Source organism: Scyliorhinus canicula, chromosome 2 (assembly GCF_902713615.1).
Source record: "Scyliorhinus canicula chromosome 2, sScyCan1.1, whole genome shotgun sequence".
NCBI classification, from domain to species: domain Eukaryota; kingdom Metazoa; phylum Chordata; class Chondrichthyes; order Carcharhiniformes; family Scyliorhinidae; genus Scyliorhinus; species Scyliorhinus canicula.
The window spans coordinates 288925827-288951650 of NC_052147.1; the positions used below are offsets into that span (position 1 = coordinate 288925827).

At 48.1% G+C, this 25824-nt stretch overlaps 1 protein-coding gene across 1 annotated transcript in view; it reads left to right on the top strand.

Moving 5' to 3' along the window:
* The first annotated feature begins 1245 nt into the window (after window positions 1-1245).
* Window positions 1246-25824, top strand: part of LOC119962240 (E3 ubiquitin-protein ligase MARCHF4-like) — a 138000-nt gene continuing 113421 nt past the window's right edge. The window contains exon 1 of the mRNA XM_038790228.1: window positions 1246-1632. Coding sequence (XP_038646156.1) covers window positions 1246-1632 — 387 coding nt within the window. The remainder of the gene's footprint in view (window positions 1633-25824) is intronic.

Genomic DNA, 25824 nt, shown 5'->3' on the forward strand with positions numbered 1-25824 from the left:
ACCCCAGGCTCAGTCCCAGGGACCCCGGGCTCAGTACCCGGACCCCAGGCTCAGTCCCAGGGACCCCAGGCTCAGCCCCAGGGACCCCAGGCTCAGTCCCAGGGACCCCGGGCTCCTTCCCAGGGACCCCAGGCTCAGTCCCAGGGACCCCAGTCTCAGTCCCAGGGACCCCAGGCGCAGTCCCAGGGACCCCGGGCTCAGTACCCGGACCCCAGGCTCAGTCCCAGGGACCCCGGGCTCAGTCCCAGGGACCCCAGGCTCAGTACCCGGACCCCAGGCTCAGTACCCGGACCCCAGGCTCAGTCCCAGGGACCCCGGGCTCAGTACCCGGACCCCAGGCTCGGTCCCAGGGACCCGGGCTCAGTCCCAGGGACCCCAGGCTCAGTACCCGGACCCCGGGCTCAGTCCCAGGGACCCCGGGCTCAGTACCCGGACCCCGGGCTCTGTCCCAGGGACCCCGGGCTCTGTCCCAGGGACCCCGGGCTCAGTACCCGGACCCCAGGCTCGGTCCCAGGGACCCCGGGCTCAGTCCCAGGGACCCCAGGCTCAGTACCCGGACCCCGGGCTCAGTCCCAGGGACCCCGGGCTCAGTCCCAGGGACCCCGGACTCTGTCCCAGGGACCCCAGGCTCGGTCTCAGGGACCCCGGGCTCAGTCCCAGGGACCCCAGGCTCAGTACCCGGACCCCGGGCTCAGTCCCAGGGACCCCAGGCTCGGTCCCAGGGACCCCGGGCTCAGTACCCGGACCCCGGGCTCAGTACCCGGACCCCAGGTTCGGTCCCAGGGACCCCAGGCTCGGTACCAGGGACCCCGGGCTCAGTACCCGGACCCCAGGCTCAGTACCCGGACCCCGGGCTCAATCCCAGGGACCCCGGGCTCAGTACCCGGACCCCAGGCTCAGTCCCAGGGACCCCGGGCTCAGTACCCGGACCCCAGGCTCAGTCCCAGGGACCCCAGGCTCAGCCCCAGGGACCCCAGGCTCAGTCCCAGGGACCCCGGGCTCGGTCTCAGGGACCCCGGGCTCCATCCCAGGGACCCCGGGCTCAGTCCCAGGGAACCCGGACTTGGTCCCAGGGACCCCAGCTCTGTCTCCGGGACCCCGGACCTGGTCTCAGGGACCCCGGGCTCAATCTTAGGGTCCCTGGGCTTGGTCTCAGGGACCACGGCTCGGTCCAGTCTGTCTCAGGGTCCCCAGCCAGGGCTTGGTTCTGTCGCTCAGGGCACATTGTTGGCCTACAACACACAGATGTTGCGCCAAGTCCAGCTCAAGTGCCGCTGCCGCATGTTGTTCAGTGACCTGCAGGTTTTTTTATTCCGGCGTCCCCCTCCTCCGCCTCCTGTGATGAATTATGACCAACTCTCCCGGCCAATCAACAATGGGGTCCCGTCCAACAACAACACAGTGCCTCCGCCTGGCAAAGGCTGCAAGTGGCAGGCAGGCAGTGCCTGGGCAGGGGAGGAAGAGTACTCTCAGGAGCAGGAATACAATGGCCATGAACAGCCCATGTCCCTGGTGAGCCCCTCACCTGAGGAATTTTACCGCAGGAAGTGCGAGGACAAGATGTCTATCAGCAGCAGCAGCAGTGGATGTAGATCTCCCCAGTGCCGCATCTGTTTCCAGGGTTCAGAGCAGGTGAGTGATCTTCTTCAATCCTAGGCTTGTTTCCATCTCTCTCTTCTGGGTCCCTCATCCCTCCGCTCCCCAACTTCAAAGGGCATTGTTCCAGGAAAAGTATTATGGCACGTTATAAATTAATAAGTTAGAATAGAGTCAGAGAGGTTTAGAGCATGCAAACAGACCCATCGGCCCAACTTGTCCGTGCTGCCCTGTTTTTATCACAAAGCTAGTCCCACTAGCCCGCATTTGGCCCCTATCCCTCGATACCCATCCTTCCCATATAACTGTCTAAATGATTTTTAAAAGGCAAAATTGTACCCACCTCTACTACTGCCTCTGGCAGCTCGTTCCTGACACTCACCTCCCTGTGTGTGAAAACATTGCTCCTGTGGACCCTTTTGTATCTCTGCCCTCTCACCTTAAACCTAGGCTCTCCAGTTTTAGACTCCCCTACCTTTGTGAATAGATGTTGACTATCTATCTTATCCAAGCCCCTCATTATTTTATAGACCTCTATAAGATCACCTCTAAGTCTCCTACGCTCCAGGGGAAAAGTCTCAGCCTATCCAGCCTCTCCTTATAACTTACAATAGGCGTTGGCTTAGCTCATTGGGCTAGACAGCTGGTTTGTGGTGCAGAACAAGGCCAGCAGTGCGGGTTCAATTCCTGTACCAGCTGAGAATTCTGAATTCCCAAACAGTTGCCGGAATGTGGCGACTAGTGGCTTTTCACAGTAACTTCATTGTCGTGTTAATGTAAGGTTACTTGTGACAATAAAGATTATTTACATTTTAACTCAAACCATCAAGTCTCGGTAGCATCCTAGTAAATCTTTTCGGCACTATTTAACTTTAATAATATTCTTTCTACAATAGGGTGACCAGAACTGTACAGCATCTCCTCCCTAGAACACATGACTAGGAGCGGGAGTCGGCAATTTAGCCTCCCGACCCTAACACCCCCCAATGTGATCATGGCTGATCCCATCCTGGCCTCAGCTCCACCGTCCGGCCCCTTCTCCATAAGCCTTTAACCCATTACCCATTAAAAATCTGTCTAACTCCTCCTTAAATTTACTCACTTTCCCAGCATCCACTGCATTCTGGGGTAGCAAATTCCACAGATTCATAACCCTTTGGGAGAAGTAGTTTCTCCTCAAATATGTTTTTAATTTGCAACTTCTTATTCTAAGATTATGACCTCTTGTTCTAGAATGCGCCACAACAGGAAGTATCTGCTCCACATCTACGGGGCTGGTTTAGCACAATGGGCTAAGACAGCTGGCTAGTAATGCAGAACATGACCAGCAACGTGGGTTCAATTCCCGTTCCAGCCTCCCCGAACAGGTACTGGAATGTGGCGACTAGGGTTTTTTCACAGTAACTTCATTGAAGCCTACTTGTGACAATAAGTGATTATTATTATTTATCCATACAAAGAGAACAAAGAAAATTACAGCTCAGGAACAGGCCCTTCGGCCCTCCCAGCCTGCGCCGATCCAGATCCTTTATCTAAACCTGTCTCCTATTTTCCAAGGTCTACTTCCCTCTGTTGCCGCCCGTTCATATACCTGTCTGGATGCCTCTTAAATGATGCTATCGTACCCGCCTCTACCACCTCTGCTGCTAAAGTGTTCCATGCATCCACCACCCTCTGCGTAAAAAACTTTCCATGCAGATCTCCCTTAAACTTTTCCCCTCTCACCTTGAAATCGTGACCCCTTGTAACTGACACCCCCACTCTTGGGAAAAGCTTGTTGCTATCCACCCTGTCCATACCTCTCATAATTTTGTAGACCTCAATCAGGTCTCCCCTCAACCTCCGTCTTTCCAATGAAAACAATCGTAATCTACTCAACCTTTCTTCATAGCTAGCACCCTCCATACCAGGCAACATCTTGGTGAACCTCCTCTGCACCCTCTCCAAAGCATCCACATCCTTCTGGTAATGTGGCGACCAGAACTGCATGCAGTATTCCAAATGTGGCCTAACCAAAGTCCTATACAACTGTAACATGACCTGCCGACTCTTGTACTCAATACCCCGTCCGATGAAGGCAAGCATGCTGTATGCCTTCTTGACCACTCTATCAACCTGCATTGCCACCTTCAGGGTACAATGGTCATGAACTCCCAGATCTCTGTACATCAATTTTCCCCAGGACTTTTCCATTGACCATATAGTCCGCTCTTGAATTTGAGCTTCCAAAATGCATCACCTCGCATTTGCCTGGATTAGAACATAGAACATAGAACGATACAGCGCAGTACAGGCCCTTCGGCCCTCGATGTTGCACCGACATGGAAAAAAAAACTAAAGGCCATCTAACCTACACTATGCCCTTATCATCCATATGTTTATCCAATAAATTTTTAAATGCCCTCAATGTTGGCGAGTTCACTACTGTTGCAGGTAGGGCATTCCACGGCCTCACCACTCTTTGCGTAAAAAAACCCACCTCTGACTTCTGTCCTATATCTATTACCCCTCAATTTAAGGCTATGTCCCCTCGTGCTAGCCACCTCCATCCGCGGGAGAAGGCTCTCGCTGTCCACCCTATCTAACCCTCTGATCATTTTGTATGCCTCTATTAAGTCACCTCTTAACCTTCTGGATAGAAATTGTCCCATTGGGCAGACGCAGCATGGGTTCATAAAAGGCAGGTCATGCCTAACTAATTTAGTGGAATTTTTTGAGGACATTACCAGTGCAGTAGATAACGGGGAGCCGATGGATGTGGTATATCTGGATTTCCAGAAAGCCTTTGACAAGGTGCCACACAAAAGGTTGCTGCATAAGATAAAGATGCATGGCATTAAGGGTAAAGTAGTAGCATGGATAGAGGATTGGTTAATTAATAGAAAGCAAAGAGTTGGGATAAATGGGTGTTTCTCTGGTTGGCAATCAGTAGCTAGTGGTGTCCCTCAGGGATCCGTGTTGGGCCCACAATTGTTCACAATTTACATTGATGATTTGGAGTTGGGGACCAAGGGCAATGTGTCCAAGTTTGCAGATGACACTAAGATGAGTGGTAAAGCGAAAAGTGCAGAGGATACTGGAAGTCTGCAGAGGGATTTGGATAGGTTAAGTGAATGGGCTCGGGTCTGGCAGATGGAATACAATGTTGACAAATGTGAGGTTATCCATTTTGGTAGGAATAACAGCAAACGGGATTATTATTTAAACAATAAAATATTAAAGCATGCCGCTGTTCAGAGAGACTTGGGTGTGCTAGTGCATGAGTCACAGAAGGTTGGTTTACAAGTGCAACAGGTGATTAAGAAGGCAAATGGAATTTTGTCCTTCATTGCTAGAGGGATGGAGTTTAAGACTAGGGAGGTTCTGTTGCAATTGTATAAGGTGTTGGTGCGGCCACACCTGGAGTATTGTGTTCAGTTTTGGTCTCTTTACTTGAGAAAGGATGTACTGGCGCTGGAGGGTGTGTAGAGGAGATTCACTAGGTTAATCCCAGAACTGAAGGGGTTGGATTATGAGGAGAGGTTGAGTAGACTGGGACTGTACTCATTGGAATATAGAAGGATGAGGGGGGATCTTATAGAAACATTTAAAATTATGAAGGGAATAGATAGGATAGATGCGGGCAGGTTGTTTCCACTGGCGGGTGACAGCAGAACTAGGGGGCATAGCCTCAAAATAAGGGGAAGTAGATTTAGGACTGAGTTTAGGAGGAACTTCTTCACCCAAAGGGTTGTGAATCTATGGAATTCCTTGCCCAGTGAAGCAGTTGAGGCTCCTTCATTACATGTTTTTAAGGTAAAGATATATAGTTTTTTGAAGAATAAAGGGATTAAGGGTTATGGTGTTCGGGCCGGAAAGTGGAGCTGAGTCCACAAAATATCAGCCATGATCTAATTGAATGGCGGAGCAGGCTCGAGGGGCCAGATGGCCTACTCCTGCTCCTAGTTCTTATGTTCTTATGTTCTTATGTTCTTCTTCTCTCTAACGAAAACAACCTCAAGTCCATCAGCCTTTCCTCATAAGATTTTCCCTCCATACCAGGCAACATCCTGGTAAATCTCCTCTGCACCCGTTCCAAAGCTTCCACGTCCTTCCTATAATGAGGCGACCAGAACTGTACGCAATACTCCAAATGCGGCCGTACTAGAGTTTTGTACAACTGCAACATGACCTCATGGCTCCGGAACTCAATCCCTCTACCAATAAAGGCCAACACACCATAGGCCTTCTTCACAACCCTATCAACCTGGGTGGCAACTTTCAGGGATCTATGTACATGGACACCGAGATCCCTCTGCTCATCCACACTACCAAGAAGTTTACCATTAGCCAAATATTCTGCATTCCTGTTATTCTTTCCAAAGTGAATCACCTCACACTTTTCCACATTAAACTCCATTTGCCACCTCTCAGCCCAGGTCTGCAGCTTATCTATGTCCCTCTGTAACCTGCAACATCCTTCCGCACTGTCTACAACTCCACCGACTTTAGTGTCGTCTGCAAATTTACTCACCCATCCTTCTGCGCCCTCCTCTAGGTCATTTATAAAAATGACAAACAGCAACGGCCCCAGAACAGATCCTTGTGGTACGCCACTCGTAACTGAACTCCATTCTGAACATTTCCCATCAACTACCACTCTCTGTCTTCTTTCAACTAGCCAATTTCTGATCCACATCTCTAAATCACCCTCAATTCCCAGCCTCCGTATTTACTGCAATAGCCGACCGTGGGGAACCTTATCAAACGCTTTACTGAAATCCATATACACCACATCAACTGCTCTACCCTCGTCTACCTGTTCAGTCACCTTCTCAAAGAACTCGATCTGGCCCCGGGGACTTATCTATTTTCACCTTGTCCAGAATTGCCAGCACTTCTTCCCTACGCACCTCAATGCCATCTATTCTAATAGCCTGGGTCTCAGCATTCTCCTCCACAATATTATCTTTTTCTTGAGTGAATACTGACGAAAAGTATTCATTTAGTATCTCGCTCATCTCCTCAGCCTCCACACACAACTTCCCACCACTGTCCTTGACTGGCCGTACTCTTACCCTAGTCATTCTTTTATTCCTGACATACCTATAGAAAGCTTTTGGGTTTTCCTTGATCCTACCTGCCAAAGACTTCTCATGTCCCCTCCTTGCTCGTCTCAGCTCTCTCTTTAGATTGAACTCCATCTGCCATTTGTCTGCCCAACTCTCCGATCTATCTATATTTTGTTGTATTCTCGGACAGTCCTCCTCGCTATCTGCAACTCCACCAATCTTAGTATCAACTGCAAACTTGCTAATCAGACCACCTATACCTTCCTCCAGGTCATTTATGTAGATCAGAAACAGCAGTGGTCCGAGCACGGATCCCTGTGGAACACCACTAGTCACCCTTCTCCATTTTGAGACACTCTCTTCCACCACTACTCTCTGTCTCCTGTTGCCCAGCCAGTTCTTTATCCACCCTGAACCCCATAAGACTTCACTTTTGCCATCAACCTGCCATGGGAAACCTTATCAAACGCCTTACTAAAGTCCATGTATATGACATCTACAGCCCTTCCCTCATCAATTAACTTTGTCATTTCCTCAAAGAGTTCTATTAGATTTGTAAGACATGACCTTCCCTGCACAAAACTATGCTGCCTATCACTGATAAGTCTATTTTCTTCCAGATGTGAATAGATCCTATCCCTCAGTATCTTCTCCAACAGTTTGCCTACCACTGACGTCAAGCTCACAGGTCTGTAATTCCCTGGATTTTCCCTGCTACTCTTCTTAAACAAAGGGACAACATTAGCAATTCTCCAGTCCTCCGGGACCTCACCCGTGCTCAAGGATGCTGCAAAGATATCTGTTAAGGCCCCAGCTATTTCGACCCTTGCTTCCCTCAGTAACCTGGGATAGGTCCCATCCGGTCCTGGGGACTTGTCCACCGTAATGTCTTTTAGAATACCCAAAACTTCCCCTTTCCGTATGACAACTTGACCTAGAGCATTTAAACATCCATCCCTCGCCTCAACATCCGTCTTGTCCCTCTCCTTTGTGAATACCGATGCAAAGTACTCATTAAGAATCTCACCCATTTTTTTTTGAGTCCACGCATAAATTCCCTCTCTTGTCTTTGAGTGGGCCAATCCTTTCCCTAGTTACCCTCTTGCTCCTTACATACGAATAAAAGGCTTTGGGATTTTCCTTAACCCTGTTAGCCAAAGATATTTCATGACCCCTTTTAGCCCTTTTTATTGCACGTTTGAGATTCGTCTGACTTTCCCGATATTCCTCCAAAGCTTCATCAGTTTTGAGTCGCCTCGATCTTACATATGCTTCCTTTTTCATCTTAGCTAGCCTCACAATTCCACCCGTCATCCATGGTTCCCTAATCTTGCCATTTCTATCTATCATTTTCACAGGAACATGTCTGTCCTGCACTCTAATCAACCTTTCCATAAAAGACTCCCACATTTCAAATGTGGATTTACCCTTAAACAGCTGCTCCCAATCCACATTCCCCAGCTCCTGCCGCATTTTGTTATACTCCGCCTTTCCCCAATTTAGCACTCTTCCTTTCGGACCACTCTTGTCCTTGTCCATGAGTATTCTAAAACTTACGGAATTGTGATTGCTATTCCCAAAGTAATCACCGACTGAGACATCAACCACCTGGCCGGGACCATTCCCCAATACCAGGTCCAGTATGGCTCCTTCCCGAGTTGGACTATTTACATACCTTTTAGCATCTTGTATATCTCAATTAGATCTCCCCTCATTCTTCTAAACTCGAGAGAGTATCGGCCTAAACTGTTCAATCGCTCCTCAAACGACAAACCCCTCATCTCTGGAATCAATCTAGTGAACCTCCTCTGAACTGCCTCCAATGCCGCTACATCTTTCCTCAAATCAGGGGACCAAAACTGTGCACAGTGATCCAGGTTCAGTCTTACCAATGTATTGTACAGTTGCAGCAACACTTCCTTACCTTTATACTCCATTCTTTTTGCTATATCTGCCAACATTCCATTTGCTTTCTTTATTATCTGCTGCACCTGCATGCTCGTTTTCTGTGCCTGTTATGGGTGAGGTGTTTTCAGAACCCCAAAATGTATCATGGAGTTCAACCAACCTCCCCCTTTAATGTATTGTTGTTTTTGAAGCACACGGCTTGGTCTCCAGGTGTGGTATTAGAATTATGGACACGTGTGTTTTTAAACACAAAACAATGTTTATTCCATGAATTCAACTTAACCTTTTAAATAAACATTGGATCTCTTAACACCCCTTACTTCAAAGATAACCCTGAAAATAATACAACACTAAATAATCCCTCAAAATGTTCCTTCAAACTTCCAAAATACTTCACCTTTAACAACAGTCCAAAGATGTGCGGGGTTAGGTGGATTGGCCATGCTAAATTGCCCGTAGTGTCCTAAAAATTAAGGTTAAGGGGGAGTTGTTGAGTTACGGGTATAGGGTAGATACGTGAGTTTGAGTAGGGTGATCATTGCTCGGCACAACATCGAGGGCTGAAGGGCCTGTTCTGTGCTGTACTGTTCTAAATTCTAAATTCTAACAGAAACACATCAGGTTAAAGACATTACTATTATGAGCTTAAATCACCCAAATGATTCAGAGATAGTCTTTCATGGCAGAGATCACAGCAGATCCAGCTCACTGCAAACACAGGCACACCCAAGCTCTTTTTCTCAAAACCCGGCTTTCTCCTTTCAAACAGCTCACAGCAAACCAGCCAGGCACTTTTCAGCTGCTCTCTCTCAAACTGAAACTAAAAGCAGAAGTGAGCTCAGCTCCCCCCACCCTCTGACATCACTTCAGTAATATGAGCTGCTCCATTTCTTAAAGGTACATTGCTTAAACATCTATTTCTTAAAGGTACTCTCACATGACTAGTGCCTCATGCACGAAGACCTCCAGATCCCTCTACATCGGAGCTCCCCGAAGTCTCTCCCCATTTAGATAATAAGTTGTCTTCCAATTTTTTGACTAAAATGCATGACCTCACACTTATCCACGTTAAACTCCATCTGCCACATTTTGGCCCACTCTCCTAACCCATCTATGTCCATTTGTAAGGTTCTTATTTCCTCATTGCAACTTACTGTCCCACCTATTTTTGTGTCATCTGCAAATTTGGCTATAGAACCTTCTATCCCTGTATGCAAGTCGTTAACATAGATTGTAAATAGTTGGGGCCCAAGGATCGAACTCTGTGGAACACACTAGTTACATCTTGCCATCCAGAAAAAGACCCATTTATCCCGACTCTCTGTCTCCTGTCCGTCAGCCAGCCTTCTATCCAAACTAATAGATTGCTCCTCATCCCATGTGATCGCCCCTTGTGAATTGACCGTCTGTGCAGCACCTTATCAAACACCTTCCAGTAGTCTAGATATACTACATCTACAGGATCCCCATTATCCACTTGCTTGTTACATCTTCGAAGAACATAGAACATGCAGTGCAGAAGGAGGCCATTTGGCCCATCGAGTCTGCACCGACCCACTTAAGCCTTCAATTCCACCCTATCCCCGTAACCCAATAACCCCATCTAACCTTTTTGGACACTAAGGATAATTAGAACTCAAGCAAATTAGTCAAACATGATTTACTCTTCATAAAACCATGCTGAATCTGATGGATAGCGCTTTGGCTTTCCAAATGTCCTGATATTACGTCCTTGATAATTGATTCTAACAATTTTCCAACAACAGATGTTAAACTAACGGTCTGTAATTTCCCACATTCTGCCTCCCTCCCTTTTTGAATAAGGGCATTACATTCGCATTTTTCCAATCCACTGGCACCTTTCCCGTGTTCATGGAATTTTGGAATAGCATAACCAATGGATCCATTATCTCCGCTATCAGTCCCTTTAGCCCTGGGGACTTGTCTGCCCTCAATCCCAAGAGTTTGTTGAGTACCGTTTACCTATTGATGCTGTTTGTTCCAAGTTCCAAGAAATTGCGAGGCATCTGGATGGAAATTGTCCCATTGGGCAGGCGCAGCATGGGTTCATAAAAGGCAGGTCGTGCCTAACTAATTTAGTGGAATTTTTTGAGGACATTACCAATGCAGTAGATAACGGGGAGCCAATGGATGTGGTATATCTGGATTTCCAGAAAGCCTTTGACAAGGTGCCACACAAAAAGTTGCTGCATAAGATAAAGATGCATGGCATTAAGGGTAAAGTAGTAGCATGGATAGAGGATTGGTTAATTAATAGAAAGCAAAGAGTGGGGATTAATGGGTGTTTCTCTGGTTGGCAATCAGTAGCAAGTGGTGTCCCTCGGGGATCCGTGTTGGGCCCACAATTGTTCACAATTTACATAGATGATTTGGAGTTGGGGACCAAGGGCAATGTGTCCAAGTTTGCAGATGACACTAAGATGAGTGGTAAAGCGAAAAGTGCAGAGGATACTGGAAGTCTGCAGAGGGATTTGGATAGGTTAAGTGAATGGGCTAGGGACTGGCAGATGGAATACAACGTTGACAAATGTGAGGTTATCCATTTTGGTAGGAATAACAGCAAACGGGATTATTATTTAAACAATAAAATATTAAAGCATGCCGCTGTGCAGAGAGACTTGGGTGTGCTAGTGCATGAGTCACAGAAAGTTGGTTTACCGGTGCAACAGGTGATTAAGGCAAATGGAATTTTGTCCTTCATTGCTAGAGGGATGGAGTTTAAGACGAGGGAGGTTATGTTGCAATTGTACAAGGTGTTGGTGAGGCCACACCTGGAGTATTGTGTTCAGTTTTGGTCTTACTTGAGAAAGGACATACTGGCACTGGAGGGTGTACAGAGGAGATTCACTAGGTTAATCCCAGAGCTGAAGGGGTTGGATTATGAGGAGAGGTTGAGTAGACTGGGACTGTACTCATTGGAATTTAGAAGGATGAGGGGGGGATCTTATAGAAACATATAAAATTATGAAGGGAATAGATAGGATAGATGCGGGCCGGTTGTTTCCACTGACGGGTGAAAGCAGAACTAGGGGACATAGCCAAAAAATAAGAGGAAGTAGATTTAGGACTGAGTTTAGGAGGAACTTCTTCACCCAAAGAGTTGCGAATCTATGGAATTCCTTGCCCAGTGAAGCAGTTGAGGCTCCTTCATTACATGTTTTTAAGGTAAAGATAGATAGTTTTTTGAAGAATAAAGGGATTAAGGGTTATGGTGTTCGGGCCGGAAAGTGGAGCTGAGTCCACAAAAGGTCAGCCATGATCTCATTGAATGGCGGAGCAGGCTCGAGGGGCCAGGTGGCCTACTCCTGCTCCTAGTTCTTATGTTCTTATGTTCCCGAGTTGCAATCTGTTTAATTACTGGCCATCTGTTCTCCTCCCCGCTGCGGTGTCTGGAACACCTCTCTCTGACTCTGCTCCCGACAGACTTCTCTCCCTTGTAGCCCCAGTTGCCAGTTTAACCTTCTCCCAGTTCCACCTAACTCCCAAAGAACAAAGAATCCAGCACAGGGACAAGCCCCCCAGCCCTCCACACCTATCCAGGTCATGATACCAACCTTTGCCAAAACCCTCAGCACTTCCTTGTGCCATATCCCTCTATACCCATCCTATCCATGTGTTTCGAAAGAGAAAATGCTGGAAAATGTCAGCAGGTCTGGCAGCATCTGTAGGGAGAGAAAAGAGCTAACGTTTCGAGTCCGGTGACTCTTTGTCAAAGCTAACAGACAGAGAGAGTGGGAAATATTTATACTGTGGAGTGAGAATGAAAGATGAGTCATAGCCAATCTCATCTTTCATTCTCATTCCACAGTATAAATATTTCCCACTCTCTCAGTCTGTTAGCTTTGACAAAGAGTCATCGGACTCGAAACGTTAGCTCTTTTCTCTCCCTACAGATGCTGCCAGACCTGCTGAGATTTTCCAGCATTTTCTCTTTCGTTTCAGATTCCAGCATCTGCATAATTTGCTTCTATCCATGTGTTTGTCAAGATGCCTTTTGAATGCCGTTAATGTATCTGCTTCCACAACCTCCCCTGGCAACGCGTTCCTGACACTCACCACCCTCTGTGTAAAAAAACCTGCCTGACCCCTCCACCCTGGGAAAGAGTGCCTGCCCATCCACTCTATCCATGCCCCTCATAATCTTGTAGCCCTCTATCAGGTCGCCCCTCAACCTCCGGCTTTCTAATGAAAACAATCCGAGTCTATTCAGCCTCTCCGCATAGCTAACACCCTCCAGACCCGGCAACGTCCTGGTAAACCTCCTCTGTACCCTCCCCAAAGCCTCCACATCCTTTTGGTAGTGTGACGACCAGAATTGTGCGCAATATTCCAAGTGCGGCCTTACCAGCGTTCTATATAACTGTAGCATGACTTGCCAGTTTTTCTACTTGATGCCCTGTCCAATGAAGGCAAGCATTCCGTCTGCTTTCTTAACTACCTTGTCCACTTGCGTTGCCACTTTCAAAGATCTGTGGACCTGTACGCCCAGATCTCTCTGACTTTCTATGTTCCTCAGAGTTTTGCCATTTACAGTATATTTCCCCTCTATGTTAGACCAAAATGCATTACCTCACATTTGTCTGGATTAAACTCCATTTGCCTTTTCTCTGCCCAAGTCTCCAACCTATCTATGTCCTGCTGTATCCTCTGACAATCCTCAATATTATCTGCCACTCCACCAACCTTGGTGTCATCCACAAACTTATTAATCAGACCAGCTGCATTTTCCTCCAAATCTTTTATGTACACCACAAACAACAGAGGTCCCAGCACAGATCCCTGTGGAACACCACTTGTCACAACCTTGCATTCAGAAAAACACCCTTCTACTGCTACCCTTTGCCTTCTGTGACCGAGCCAGTTCTGTATCCATCTTACCACCTCACCTCTGATCCTGTGTGACTTCACCTTTTGTACCAGTCTGCCATGAGGCACCTTGTCAAAGGCTTTACTGAAGTCCATGTAAACAACATCCACCACCCTCCCCTCATCAATCATCTTTGTCACCTCATCAAAAAACTCAAATCAAATTAGTGAGGCACAAACTCCCCTTCGCAAAACCATACTGTTGATCACAAATGAGTCCATTTGTTTCGAAATAGATATAAATCCTGCCCCTGAGAATTTTCTCCAATAATTTACTTACTACCAATGTGAGGTTCATCGGCCTATAGTTTCCTGGTTATCCCTGTGACCTTTCTTAAACAGCGGTACCACATTAGCTATTCTCCAGTCCCCTGGGATCTCACCTGTTGCCAATGAGGATACAAAGATGTCAGTCAAGGCCCCAGCAATTTCCTCCCTTGCTTCCCTCAGTATTCTGGGGTAAATCCCACCCGGCCCAGGAGACGTATCTACCTTAGTATATTTTAAAAGGCCCAATATCTCCTCCTTTTTGATGTCAGCATGACCCAGACTGTCCACACACCCTATCCAAGAATCATCTTCCACACTGATGAACACTTCCACACTTTGATGAACACTGATGCAAAGTAATCATTTAGTACCTTGCCCATTTCCTCTGCCTCAACACATAGATTTCCCCCCGCTGCCCTTAAGTGATCCAATCCTTTCCCTGACCACCCTCTTGCTTTTTACATGTGAATAAAATGCTTTGAAATTCATCTTACTCCTACTTGCCAAGGACTTTGCATGACCCCTCCTAGCCCTCCTAATTTCCCGCTCAAACCCACCTTACATCGAACATACAGTGCAGAAGGAGGCCATTCGGCCCATCGAGTCTGCACCGACCCACTTAACCCTCACTTCCACCCTATCCCCATAACCCAATAACTACTCCTAAACGTTTTTGGATACTAAGGGCAATTTATTATGGCCAATCCACCTAGCCTGCACGTCTTTGAACAGTGAGAGGAAACCGGAGCATCTGGAGGAAACCTACGCAGACACGGGGAGAATGTGCAGACTCCGCACAGACAGTGACCCAAGCCGCGAATCAAACCTGGGACCCTCGCTGTGAAGCCACAATGCTATCCACTGTGCTACTGTGCTACCTTCTACACAACTGTCCACATGCTCGCACTCACCTCTTACACAAGTGTCCACACAGGCACCATGACACTTCCGAAAGAAATGTCCACACACACACAAGTGTCCACACACTCACCTCCTATAAAAGTGTTCACACGCTCACAATTCCACCTCTACACAAGTGACCTCACACTCACCTCCTACACAAGTCGAATTGTCAACCTACATCACCGAACTGCTGTTGAATATTTGAGGGATACAGGTAACAGCCTCAAACCGAGACCCATAGTCAATAGAAAATATTCACAGAATGATCACTGCAGAGAGGTAAGTCATTTGGTACATCGTGTCTGTGCTGCCTCTCTGCAAAAAAACCCAGCTAGTTCTACTCTGCCTTTTTACTGTAGCCCTGCAATATCTTTATTTCAGATAATTAACCAATAGATTTTTGAAAGCAGCAATTCAGTGTGCCTCCACCACTTTCAGGCAGCACGTTCCGAATCCTAACCATCCACTGAAAAAAACAACGTTTTGCTGGCTGTCTGAAATCAGTATCCATTGGTTCATGACCCTTCCACAACAGCAACAGTTTCTTTCCACCTAATCTGCCCAGACCCCATGATTTTGAATACTTCCACCAAGGCTCCCCTCAACTTTCCATTCTCCAAGGAGAACAATCCCAACCTCTCCAATCTACCAGGTAACTGAAGTCCCCCCTCCCTCAAACAACTCTTGCAAATTCTTTCTGCTCTCTCCGGAATATGTTCACATCCCTCCTGAAGAGTGGTGCCTGAGAATTGGATGCACTATTCCAGTGTTTTCTAAAGATTTTTTCCAACTTCCTTTCATTTGTATTCTATGGCTCCATTTAGAACAAAGAGAAGTACAGCACAGGAACAGGCCCTTCAGCCCTCCAAGCCTGTGCCGACAATGCTGCCCGTCTAAACTAAAATCTTCTACACTTCCTGGGTCCCGTATCCCTCTATTCCCATCCTATTCCTATCCTGTCAAGGTGCCCCTGAAATGTCACTATCGTCCCTGCTTCCACCACCTCCTCCAGCAGCGAGTTCCAGGCACCCACTACCCTCTGTGAAAAAAAACATGCCTTGTATATCTCCTCTAAACCTTGCCCCTCGCACCTTAAACCTATGCCCCCTAGTAATGGATCCCTCTACCCTGGGAAAAAGCCTCTGACTATCCACTCTGTCTATGCTCCTCATGCTTTTGCAGACCTCCATCACGTCGCCCCTCAACCTCCGTCGTTCCAGTGAGAACAAACCGAGTTTATTCAATCTCTCCTCATAGCTAATGCCCTCCATACCAGGCAACATCCTGGTAAATCTCTTCTGCGCCCTCTCTAAAGCTTCCACGTCCTTCTGGTATGAATCTATGAATTTCTGAATCTCAGGACTCTTTATGGTTTATTCACTGGCTTCTCAAACAGCACTTCAACAATTTGACCACATAGGGCCCATTGGTCCTGCCTTCACTTGCGGATTCTATCCTCTATTTTATTCTGCATTATCCCTCCCAAAATGTATTACAGTATTAAAGTATAATGTATCTCTGCATTAAAGATAGAAAGAAAATAGGAGCAGGAGGAGGCCATTTGGCCATTCGAGCCTGCTCTGCCATTCAATATGAATGCAGCACGGTAGCACAGTGGTTAGCACTGTTGCTTCACAGCTCCAGAGTCCCAGGTTCAATTCCCGCCTTGGGTCACCGTCTGTGCGGAGTCTGCACGTTCTCCCCGTGTCTGTGTGGGCTTCCTCCGGGTGCTCCGGTTTCCTCCCACAAGTCCCGAAAGACATGCTGTTAGGTAAATTGGACATTGTGAATTCCCCCGTGTACCTGAACAGGCGCCGGAATGTGGTGACTGGGGACTTTCACACTAACTTCATTGCAGTGTTAATGTAAGCCTCCTTGTGACAATAAAGATTATTTATATGATCATGGCTGATTATCCAACGCAGTAACCTGTTCCTGTTTTCCCCCCATATTGTTTGATCCATTTAGCCCAAAAAGCTACATCTAAGTACTTTTTGAAAACGTACATGTTTTTGCCTCAACTGCTTTCTGTGGCAGTGAATTGCTCAGGCTCGCCAATGAATACTTCTCATCGGTATTTACAGTTCAGAAAGGCATGGATGTTCATCAGACCAAAAGACATAGGGGCAGAATTAGGCCACTTGGGCCATCAAATCTGCTCCGCCATTCAATCATGGCTGATATTTGCTCATTCCCATTCTCCTGCCTTTTCCCCATAACCCCTGATCCCCAGATTAATAAAGAACCTATCTATCTCTGTCTTAAAGACACTCAGTGATTTGGCCTCCACAGCCTTCTGTGGCAAAGAGTTCCACAGATTCACCACCCTCTGGCTGAAGAAATTCCTCCTCATCTCCGATTTAAAGACCCTATAGTCTGAGATTGTGTCCTCTGGTTCTAGTTTTTCCTACAAGTGGAAACATCCTCTCCACATCCACTCTATCCAGGCCTCACAGTGTCCTGTAATAGTCAGAGGCTTTTCCCCAGGGTAGAGGGTCAATTACTAGGGGCATAGGTTTAAGGTGCTAGGGGCAAGGTTTAGAGGAGATGTACGAGGCAAGTTTTTTACACAGAGGGTAGTGGGTGCCTGGAACTCGCTGCCGGAGGAGGTGGTGGAAGCAGGGACGATAGTGACGTTTAAGGGGCATCTTGACAAATACATGAATAAGATGGAAATAGAGGGATACGGACCCAGGAAGTGTAGAAGATTTTAGTTTAGTCGGGCAGCATGGTCGGCACGGGCTTGGAGGGCCGAAGGGCCTGTTCCTGCGCTGTACTTTTCTTTGTTCTTTATTCTTTGTTCTCCAGGCAGAGGAAGCCAGCCATGCCTGAAAGGCAGGTCTCCGATTTCGGGGGCTTTGAGTCCCTCCATGCCAGCAATATGTGCCTCTGGGCTACCAGGGAAGCAAAGGCCAGAACGATACCCCAAAAATCGCCACGCCCACACTTATTGCCACCCTCATATTTAATACCTTGGACATGGCGTCAGCAAACCCCAGCTAAAATCAGCTCAGTTTTGGACATGCCCAAAACATGTGGACATGGTTCGCTGCCCCCCCCCCCCCCCACATTTCGGACACCTATCCTCCATCTGAAAGAATCTGCTCATCCGGGCCAAAGTTATGTGAGCCCGTTCAATGACCTTAAATTGGATCAGGCTGAGTCTGGCACACGTTACGGTTGCGTTGACCCTCCCTAACGCGTCTGCCCAGAGACCCTCCTCTATCACTCCCCCCAGCTCCTCCCACTTTTACTTCAGCTCCTCGGTATGCGTATCCTCCGAACCCACAAACTCCTTATATATGTCCAAGGCGCTCCCCTCTCCTATCCATCCTCTAGAGGCCGCCCGATCCTGGATCCCCCTTAGCGGCAGGAGTGGGAAGGTTGGTACTTGCTTCCGCAGAAAGTCCCGTGATTTGCTGCCTTAAACTCCAACAACACTCAAGAGGCTCAACACCATCCAGGATAAAGCAGCCTGCTTTATTGCTCCCCCTTCCACCTGTCCTTATACCTGTCCTTCAGGTGCAGGTATAACCACTGTCCTGTTAGGGAGGGAGTTCTAGCATTTTGCCCCAGTGACAGTGAAGGAACGGCGATATATTACCAAGTCAAGTTGGTGAGTGACTTGGAGGGGAACCTCCAGGTGGTGGGGTTCCCAGGTATCTGCTGCCCTTGTCCTTCTAGATGGTAGTGGTGGTGGGTTTGGAAGGTGCTGCCTAAGGAGCCTTGGTGAGTTGCTGCAGTGCATCTTGTAGATGGTACACACGGCTGCCACTGCTCGTTGGTCGTGGAGGGTTTGAATGTTTGTGGAAGGAGGAGCAATTAAGCGGGACTGCTTTGTCCTGGATGGTATTGAGCCTCTTGAGTGTTGTTGGAGTTGCACTTCAGGGCAGCACGGTAGCACAAGTAGACAGCACTGTGGCTTCACAGCGCCAGGGTCCAAGGTTTGATTCCCTGCTGGGTCACTCTCTGTGTGGCGTTTGCTCCCCGTGTGTGCGTGGGTTTCCTCCGGGTGCTCTGGTTTCCTCCCACAGTCTAAAGATGTGCAGGTTAGGTGGATTGGCCATGATAAATTGCTCCTAGTGACAAAAAAAAAAGTTAGGAGGGGTTATTGGGTTACGGAGGTATGGTGGAAGTGAGGGCTTAAGTGGGTCGGTGTCAACTCGATGGGCCGAATGGCCTCCTTCTGCACTGTATGTTCTATGTGTATGTCTATGTCATGTCATCCAGGCAAGTGGAGAGTATTCTATTACACTTCTGACTTGTCCCTTGTCGATGGTGGACAGACTTTGGGTGATCACGAGATGAGTTACTCGCCGTAGGTTTCCTCGCCTTTGACCTGCCTGTCATGTTCTTGTGCACTGGCCAGTAGGAATGATGCACCACAGAACATCTATTTCTTGAACAGTTGAGAGGAGTTATAGGGAGGTAGTCACACCTCAGGTAAAAGAAGAAGGTAGATGGGTTACCGTCAGGGGAGGCAGTGCAGGGATCCCCTGCGGTCGTTCCTCTCTATAACAAGTATACCATTTTGGATACTGTTGCGGGGGACGACTTACCAGGGGTAAGCAATGGGGCACAGGTCTCTGGCACAGAGTCTGTCCCTGTTGCTCAGAAGGGAAGGGAGAAGAGGAACAGAGCACTTGTCATTGGGGACTCCATAGTTAGAGGAACAGACAGGAGGTTCTGTGGGAATGAAAGAGACTCACGGTTGGTGTGTTGCCTCCCAGGTGCCAGGGTTCGTGATGTCTCTGATCGTGTTTTTGGGATCCTTAAGGGGGAGGGGGAGCAGCCCCAAGTCATGGTCCACATAGGTACCAACGACATAGGTAGGAAGAGAGATGGGGATTTGAGACAGAAATTCAGGGAGCTAGGGTGGAAGCTGAGAGCTAGAACAAACAGAGTTGTTATCTCTGGGTTGTTACCCGTGCCACGTGCTAGCGAAGTGAGAAATAAGGAGAGAGAGGAGTTGAACACGTGGCTACAGGGATGGTGCAGGAAGGAGGGTTTTGGTTTCCTGGATAATTGGGGCTCATTCTGGGGTAGGTGGGACCTCTACAAACGGGATGGTCTTCACCTGAACCAGAGGGGTACCAATATCCTGGGGGGGAGATTTGCTAGTGCTCTTCAGGGGGGTTTAAACTAATTCAGCAGGGGGATGGGAACCTAAATTTTAGTCCCAGTGTACAGGATGTTGAGAGTAGTGAGGTCAGGGATAGGGTTAAAAGTTTGAAAGAGGGCACCGGCAAGCAAGACGCTGGTTTGAAGTGTGTCTACTTCAACGCGAGGAGCATCCGGAATAAGGTGGGTGAGCTTGCAGCATGGGTTGGTACCTGGGATCTCGATGTTGTGGCGATTTCGGAGACATGGGTAGAGCAGGGACAGGAATGGTTGTTACAGGTTCCAGGATTTAGATGTTTCTGTAAGAACAGAGAAGGTGGTAAAAGAGGGGGGGGGGGGGGGTGTGGCATTGGGGCTGGTTTAGCTCACTTGGCTAAATGGCTGGCTTTTAAAGCAGACCAAGCAGGCCAGCAGCACGGTTCGATTCCCGTACCGGCCTCCCCGGACAGGTGCCGGAATGTGGCAACTAGGGGCTTTTCACAGTAACTTCATTTGAAGCCTACTCGTGACAATAAGCCATTTTCATTTCATTCATTTCATTGTTAATAAAGGAAAGTATTACGGTGGTAGAAAGGACGTTTGAGGACTCGTCTACTGAGGTAGTATGGGCCGAGGTTAGGAACAGGAGAGGAGAGGTCACCCTGTTGGGAGTTGTCTATAGACCTCCGAATAGTTCCAGAGATGTAGAGGAAAGGATTGCAAAGATGATTCTCGACAGGAGCGAGAGTAACAGGGTAGTTTGTTATGGGGGACTTTAACTTTCCAAATATTGACTGGAAATACTATAGTTCGAGTACTATAGATGGGTCAGTTTTTGTACAGTGTGTGCAGGAGGGCTTTCTGACACAATATGTAGACAGGCCAACAAGGGGCGAGGCCACATTGGATTTGGTACTGGGTAATGAACCCGGCCAGGTGTTAGATTTAGATGTAGGTGAGCACTTAGGTGATAGTGATCACAAGTCGGTTATGTTTGCTTTAGCAATGGGCAGGGATAGGTATATACCGCAAGGCAAGAATTATAGCTGGGGGAAAGGCAATTATGATGCTATTCGGCAAGATTTAGGATGTATAGGATGGGGAAGGAAACTGCAGGGGATGGGTACAATCGAAATGTGGAGCTTTTTCAAGGAACAGCTACTGCGTGTCCTTGATAAGTATGTACCTGTCAGGCAGGGAGGAAGTTGTCGAGCAAGGGAACCGTGGTTTACTAAGGAAGTTGAAGCACTTGTCAAGAGGAAGAAGAAGGCTTATGTTAGGATGAGACATGAAGGCTCAGTTAGGGCACTTGAGAGTTACAAGTTAGCCAGGAAGGACCTAAAGGGAGAGTTAAGAAGAGCGAGGAGAGGACACGAAAAGTCGTTGGCGGATAAGATCAAGGAAAACCCTAAGGCTTTCTATAGGTATATCAGGAACAAAAGAATGACTAGAGTAAGATTAGGGCCAATCAAGGATAGTAGTGGAAAGTTGTGTGTGGAATCAGAGGAGATAGGGGGAAGCGTTAAATGGATATTTTTCGTCAGTGTTTACACTGGAGAAATACAATGTTGTCGAGGAGAACACTCAGGTTCAGTCGACCAGGCTAGATGGAATTGAGGTTCAAAAGGAGGAGGTGTTAGCAATTTTGGAAAATGTCAAAATAGATAAGTCCCCTGGGCCAGATGGGATTTATCCTAGGATTCTCTGGGAAGCCAGGGAGGAGATTGCAGAGCCTTTGTCCTTGATCTTTATGTCGTCTTTGTCGACAGGAATAGTGCCGGAAGACTGGAGGATAGCAAATGTTGTCCCCTTGTTCAAGAAGGGGAGTAGAGACAACCCTGGTAATTATAGACCTGTGAGCCTTACTTCGGTTGTGGGTAAAATGTTGGAAAGGTTATAAGAGATGGGGTTTATAATCATCTTGAAAAGAACAAGTTGATTAGCGATAGTCAACACGGTTTTGTGAAGGGTAGGTCATGCCTCACAAACCTTATTGAGTTTTTTGAGAAGGTGACCAAACAGGTGGATCAGGGTAAAGCGGTTGATGTGGTGTATATGGATTTCAGTAAGGCGTTTGATAAGGTTCCCCACGGTAGGCTATTGCAGAAAATAAGGAAGTATGGGATTGAAGGTGATTTAGCGGTTTGGATCAGTAATTGGCTAGCTGAAAGAAGACAGAGGGTGGTGGTTGATGGCAAATGTTCATCCTGGCGTTCAGTTACTAGTGGTGTACTGCAAGGATCTGTTTTGGGGCCACTGCTGTTTGTCATTTTTATAAATGACCTGGAAGAGGGTGTAGAAGGATGGATTAGTAAATTTGCAGATGACACGAAGGTCGGTGGAGTTGTGGATAGTGCTGAAGGATGTTATAGGATACAGAGGGACATAGATTATCTGCAGAGCTGGGCTGAGAGGTGGCAGATGGAGTTTAATGCGGAAAAATGTGAGGTGGTTCACTTTGGAAGGAGTAACAGGAATGCAGAGTACTGGGGTAATGGCAAGATTCTTGGTAGTGTAGATGAACAGAGAGATCTCAGCATCCAGGTACATAAATCCCTGAAAGTTGCCACCCAGGTTAATAGGGCTGTTAAGAAGGCATATAGTGTGCTAGCCTTTATCAGTAGGGGGATTGAGTTTCGGAGCCACAAGGTCATGCTGCAGCTGTACATAACTCTGGTGTGGCCGCACCTGGAGTACTGCGTGCAGTTCTGGTCACCACATTATAGGAAGGATGTGGAAGCTTTGGAAAGGGTTCAGAGGAGATTTACTAGGATGTTGCCTGGTATGGAGGGAAGGTCTTACGAGGAAAGGCTCAGGGACTTGAGGTTGTTTTCGTTAGAGAGGAGAAGGCTGAGAGGTGACTTAATAGAGACATATAAGATAGTCAGAGGGTTAGATAGGGTGGACAGTGAGAGTCTTTTTCCTCGGATGGTGATGATCAACACGAGGGGACATAGCTTTAAATTGAGGGGTGGTAGATATAGGACAGATGTCAGAGGCAGCTTCTTTACTCAGAGAGTAGTAGGGGTGTGGAACGCCCTGCCTGCAACAGTAGTAGACTCGCCAACTTTAAGGGCATTTAAGTGGTCACTGGATAGACATATGGATGAAAATGGAATAGTATAGGTCAGATAGGCTTCAGATGGTTTCACAGGTCGGCGCAACATCGAGGGCCGAAGGGCCCGTACTGCGCTGTAGTGTTCTATGTTTCTATATGTTCTAGTTAAAATAATTTATTATAAAACAAATGCGTGGTAAAGATAACTGGAATAAATATACTACAAACTACTGACACTAACTAATTATCCTAGAGCTAACATAAAAAACGTCTATCCACCAACACGACTTACTCCCAACTCCCCGAGGTCCAGAGTCACAGGATAGGTTTACACTGCCACCTGCTGGTCTGAGTTCATGTTATGTACAAGATTGCTTATGCATATCATCACACTGCCCTGGTAGCCACAGTATTAATACTGCTAGTCAGGTTCAGTTTCTGATCAATGGTCACCCCTCAGATGTTGATTGTGGGGGATTCAATGATGGTAATGCATCTGAATGTCAAGGGGCGGTGGTTAGATCCTGTCTTGTAGGAGATGGTCATTGCCTGGCACTTGAGTGGCGCGAATGTAACTTACCACTTGTCAGCCTAAGCCTGGATATTGTCCAGGTCTTGCTGCATTTGGACACGGACTGCTTCATTATCTGAGGAGTCGCAAATGGTGCTGAACATTGTGCAGTCATCTGCAAACATCCCCACTTCTGACCTTATGATGGAAGGAAGGTCATTGATGAAGCAGCTGAAGATGGTTGAGCCTGGGACCCTACCCTGAGGAACTCCTGAAGTGATGTCCTGGAGTTGAGATGATTGACCTCCAACCACCACAACCATCTCCCTTTGTGCCGGGTATGACTCCAGCCAGCGGAGAGATTTCCCCCTGATTCCCATTGACTCCAGTTTAGCTCGGGCTCCTTGATGCCAGATTCGGTCAAATGCTGCCTTGATATAAAAGGGCAGTCACTCTCACCTCACCTCTGCCATTCAGCTCTTTGTCCATGTTTGAACCAAGGCTGTAATGGGGTCAGGAGATGAGTGACCCTGGGGGAACCCAAACTGAGTGTCAGTGAGCAGGTTATTGCTGAGTAAGTGCCGCTTGATACCACTGTTGATGATTCCTCCCATCACTTTGCTGATGATGGGGAGTAGACTGATAGGGTGGTAATTGGCTGGGTTGGATTTATCCTGTTTCTTGTGGACAGGACACACCTGGGCAATTTTCCCCATTGCTGGGTAGATGCCAGTGTTGTAGCTGTACTGGAACAGCTTGGCTATGGGTGCAGCAAGTTCTGGAGCACAAGCCTTCAGTGCTATTGTTGTCAGGGCCCACAGCCTTTGCAGTATCCAGTGCCTTCAGCCATTTCTTTATTTGTTTTTTAAAATATAATTTTTATTGGAATTTTTTACATAAAATATAAAACATAACGACAAACAATGAAATGCAACAAAATAACCCATAATAACTGTAACACCCCCCAGACCATATCGACGCATGTATCCCATTCCCCACCCCCCCAACCCCAACAAAAGAACTTCAAAATAAATTTAAATTAAATAAACAAACATAGTCATCGTCCGCCCCCCCCCAACCTTTTCCCTCCCCCGTCCCCCCCTCCCCCCCCCCCCGGGTTGCTGCTGCTACTGTCTCCGTACCCTATCGTTGAGCCAGAAAGTCGAGGAAAGGTTGCCACGGCCTAAAGAACCCTTGTACCGACCCTCTCAGGGCGAATTTGACCTTCTCTAGCTTAATGAAGCCCGCCATGTCATTGATCCAGGTCTCCACGCTTGGGGGCCTCGCATCCTTCCATTGTAGCAAGATCCTTCGCCGGGCTACTAGGGACGCAAAGGCCAGCACACCGGCCTCTTTCGCCTCCTGCATTCCCGGCTCTACCCCAACCCCAAAAATCACGAGTCCCCATCCTGGCTGGACCCTGGTTCCCACCACCCTCGACACTATCCTCGCTACCCCCTTCCAGAACTCCTCCAGCGCCGGGCATGCCCAGAACATATGGGCATGGTTCACTGGACTCCCGAGCACCTGACACACCTGTCTTCACCCCCAAAGAACCTACTCATCCTCGTCCCAGTCATGTGGGCCCTATGCAGCACCTTGAATTGGATGAGGCTAAGCCGCGCACACGAGGAGGAAGAATTAACCCTCTCCAGGGCATCAGCCCATGTCCCGTCTTCGATCTGTTCCCCCAGTTCCCCCTCCCACTTAGCTTTCAGCTCCTCTACTGACGCCTCCTCCGCCTTCTGCATAACTTTGTAGATATCAGATATCTTCCCCTCTCTGACCCAGACCCCCGAAAGCACCCTGTCGCTCACCCCCCTCGCGGGAAGCAAAGGGAATCCCTCCACCTGCCGCCTAGTAAATGCCTTTACCTGCAGATACCTGAACATGTTCCCCGGGGGGAGCCCAAATTTCTCCTCCAACTCCCCCAGGCTCGCAAACCTCCCATCAATAAACAGGTCCCTCAGCTGTCTGATGCCCGCTCTGTACCAACCCTGAAATCCCCCATCAATGTTCCCCGGGACGAACCTATGGTTCCCCCTTAACGGAGCCTCCATCGAGCCCCCCGCTTCTCCCCTATGTCGCCTCCACTGCCCCCAAATCTTGAGGGTAGCCGCCACCACCGGACTCGTGGTATACCTCGTAGGAGGGAGCGGCCACGGCGCCGTTACCAGGGCCCCCAGGCTTGTATCTCCACAGGACGCTCTCTCCATCCATTTCCATGCTGCCCCCTCCCCCTCCATTACCCACTTGCGCACCATCGACACATTGGCCGCCCAATAATACCCCGAGAGATTGGGTAACGCCAGCCCCCCCCCATCTCTACCCCGCTCCAAGAAGACCCTCTTCACCCTCGGGGTCCCATGCGCCCAAACAAAGCTCATGATGCTGCTAGTCACCCTTCTAAAAAAGGCCCTAGGGATAAAGATGGGCAAACACTGAAAAAGGAACAAGAACCTCGGGAGAACCGTCATTTTGACGGACTGCACTCTACCCGCCAACGATAGCGGCACCATGTCCCACCTTTTAAATTCCTC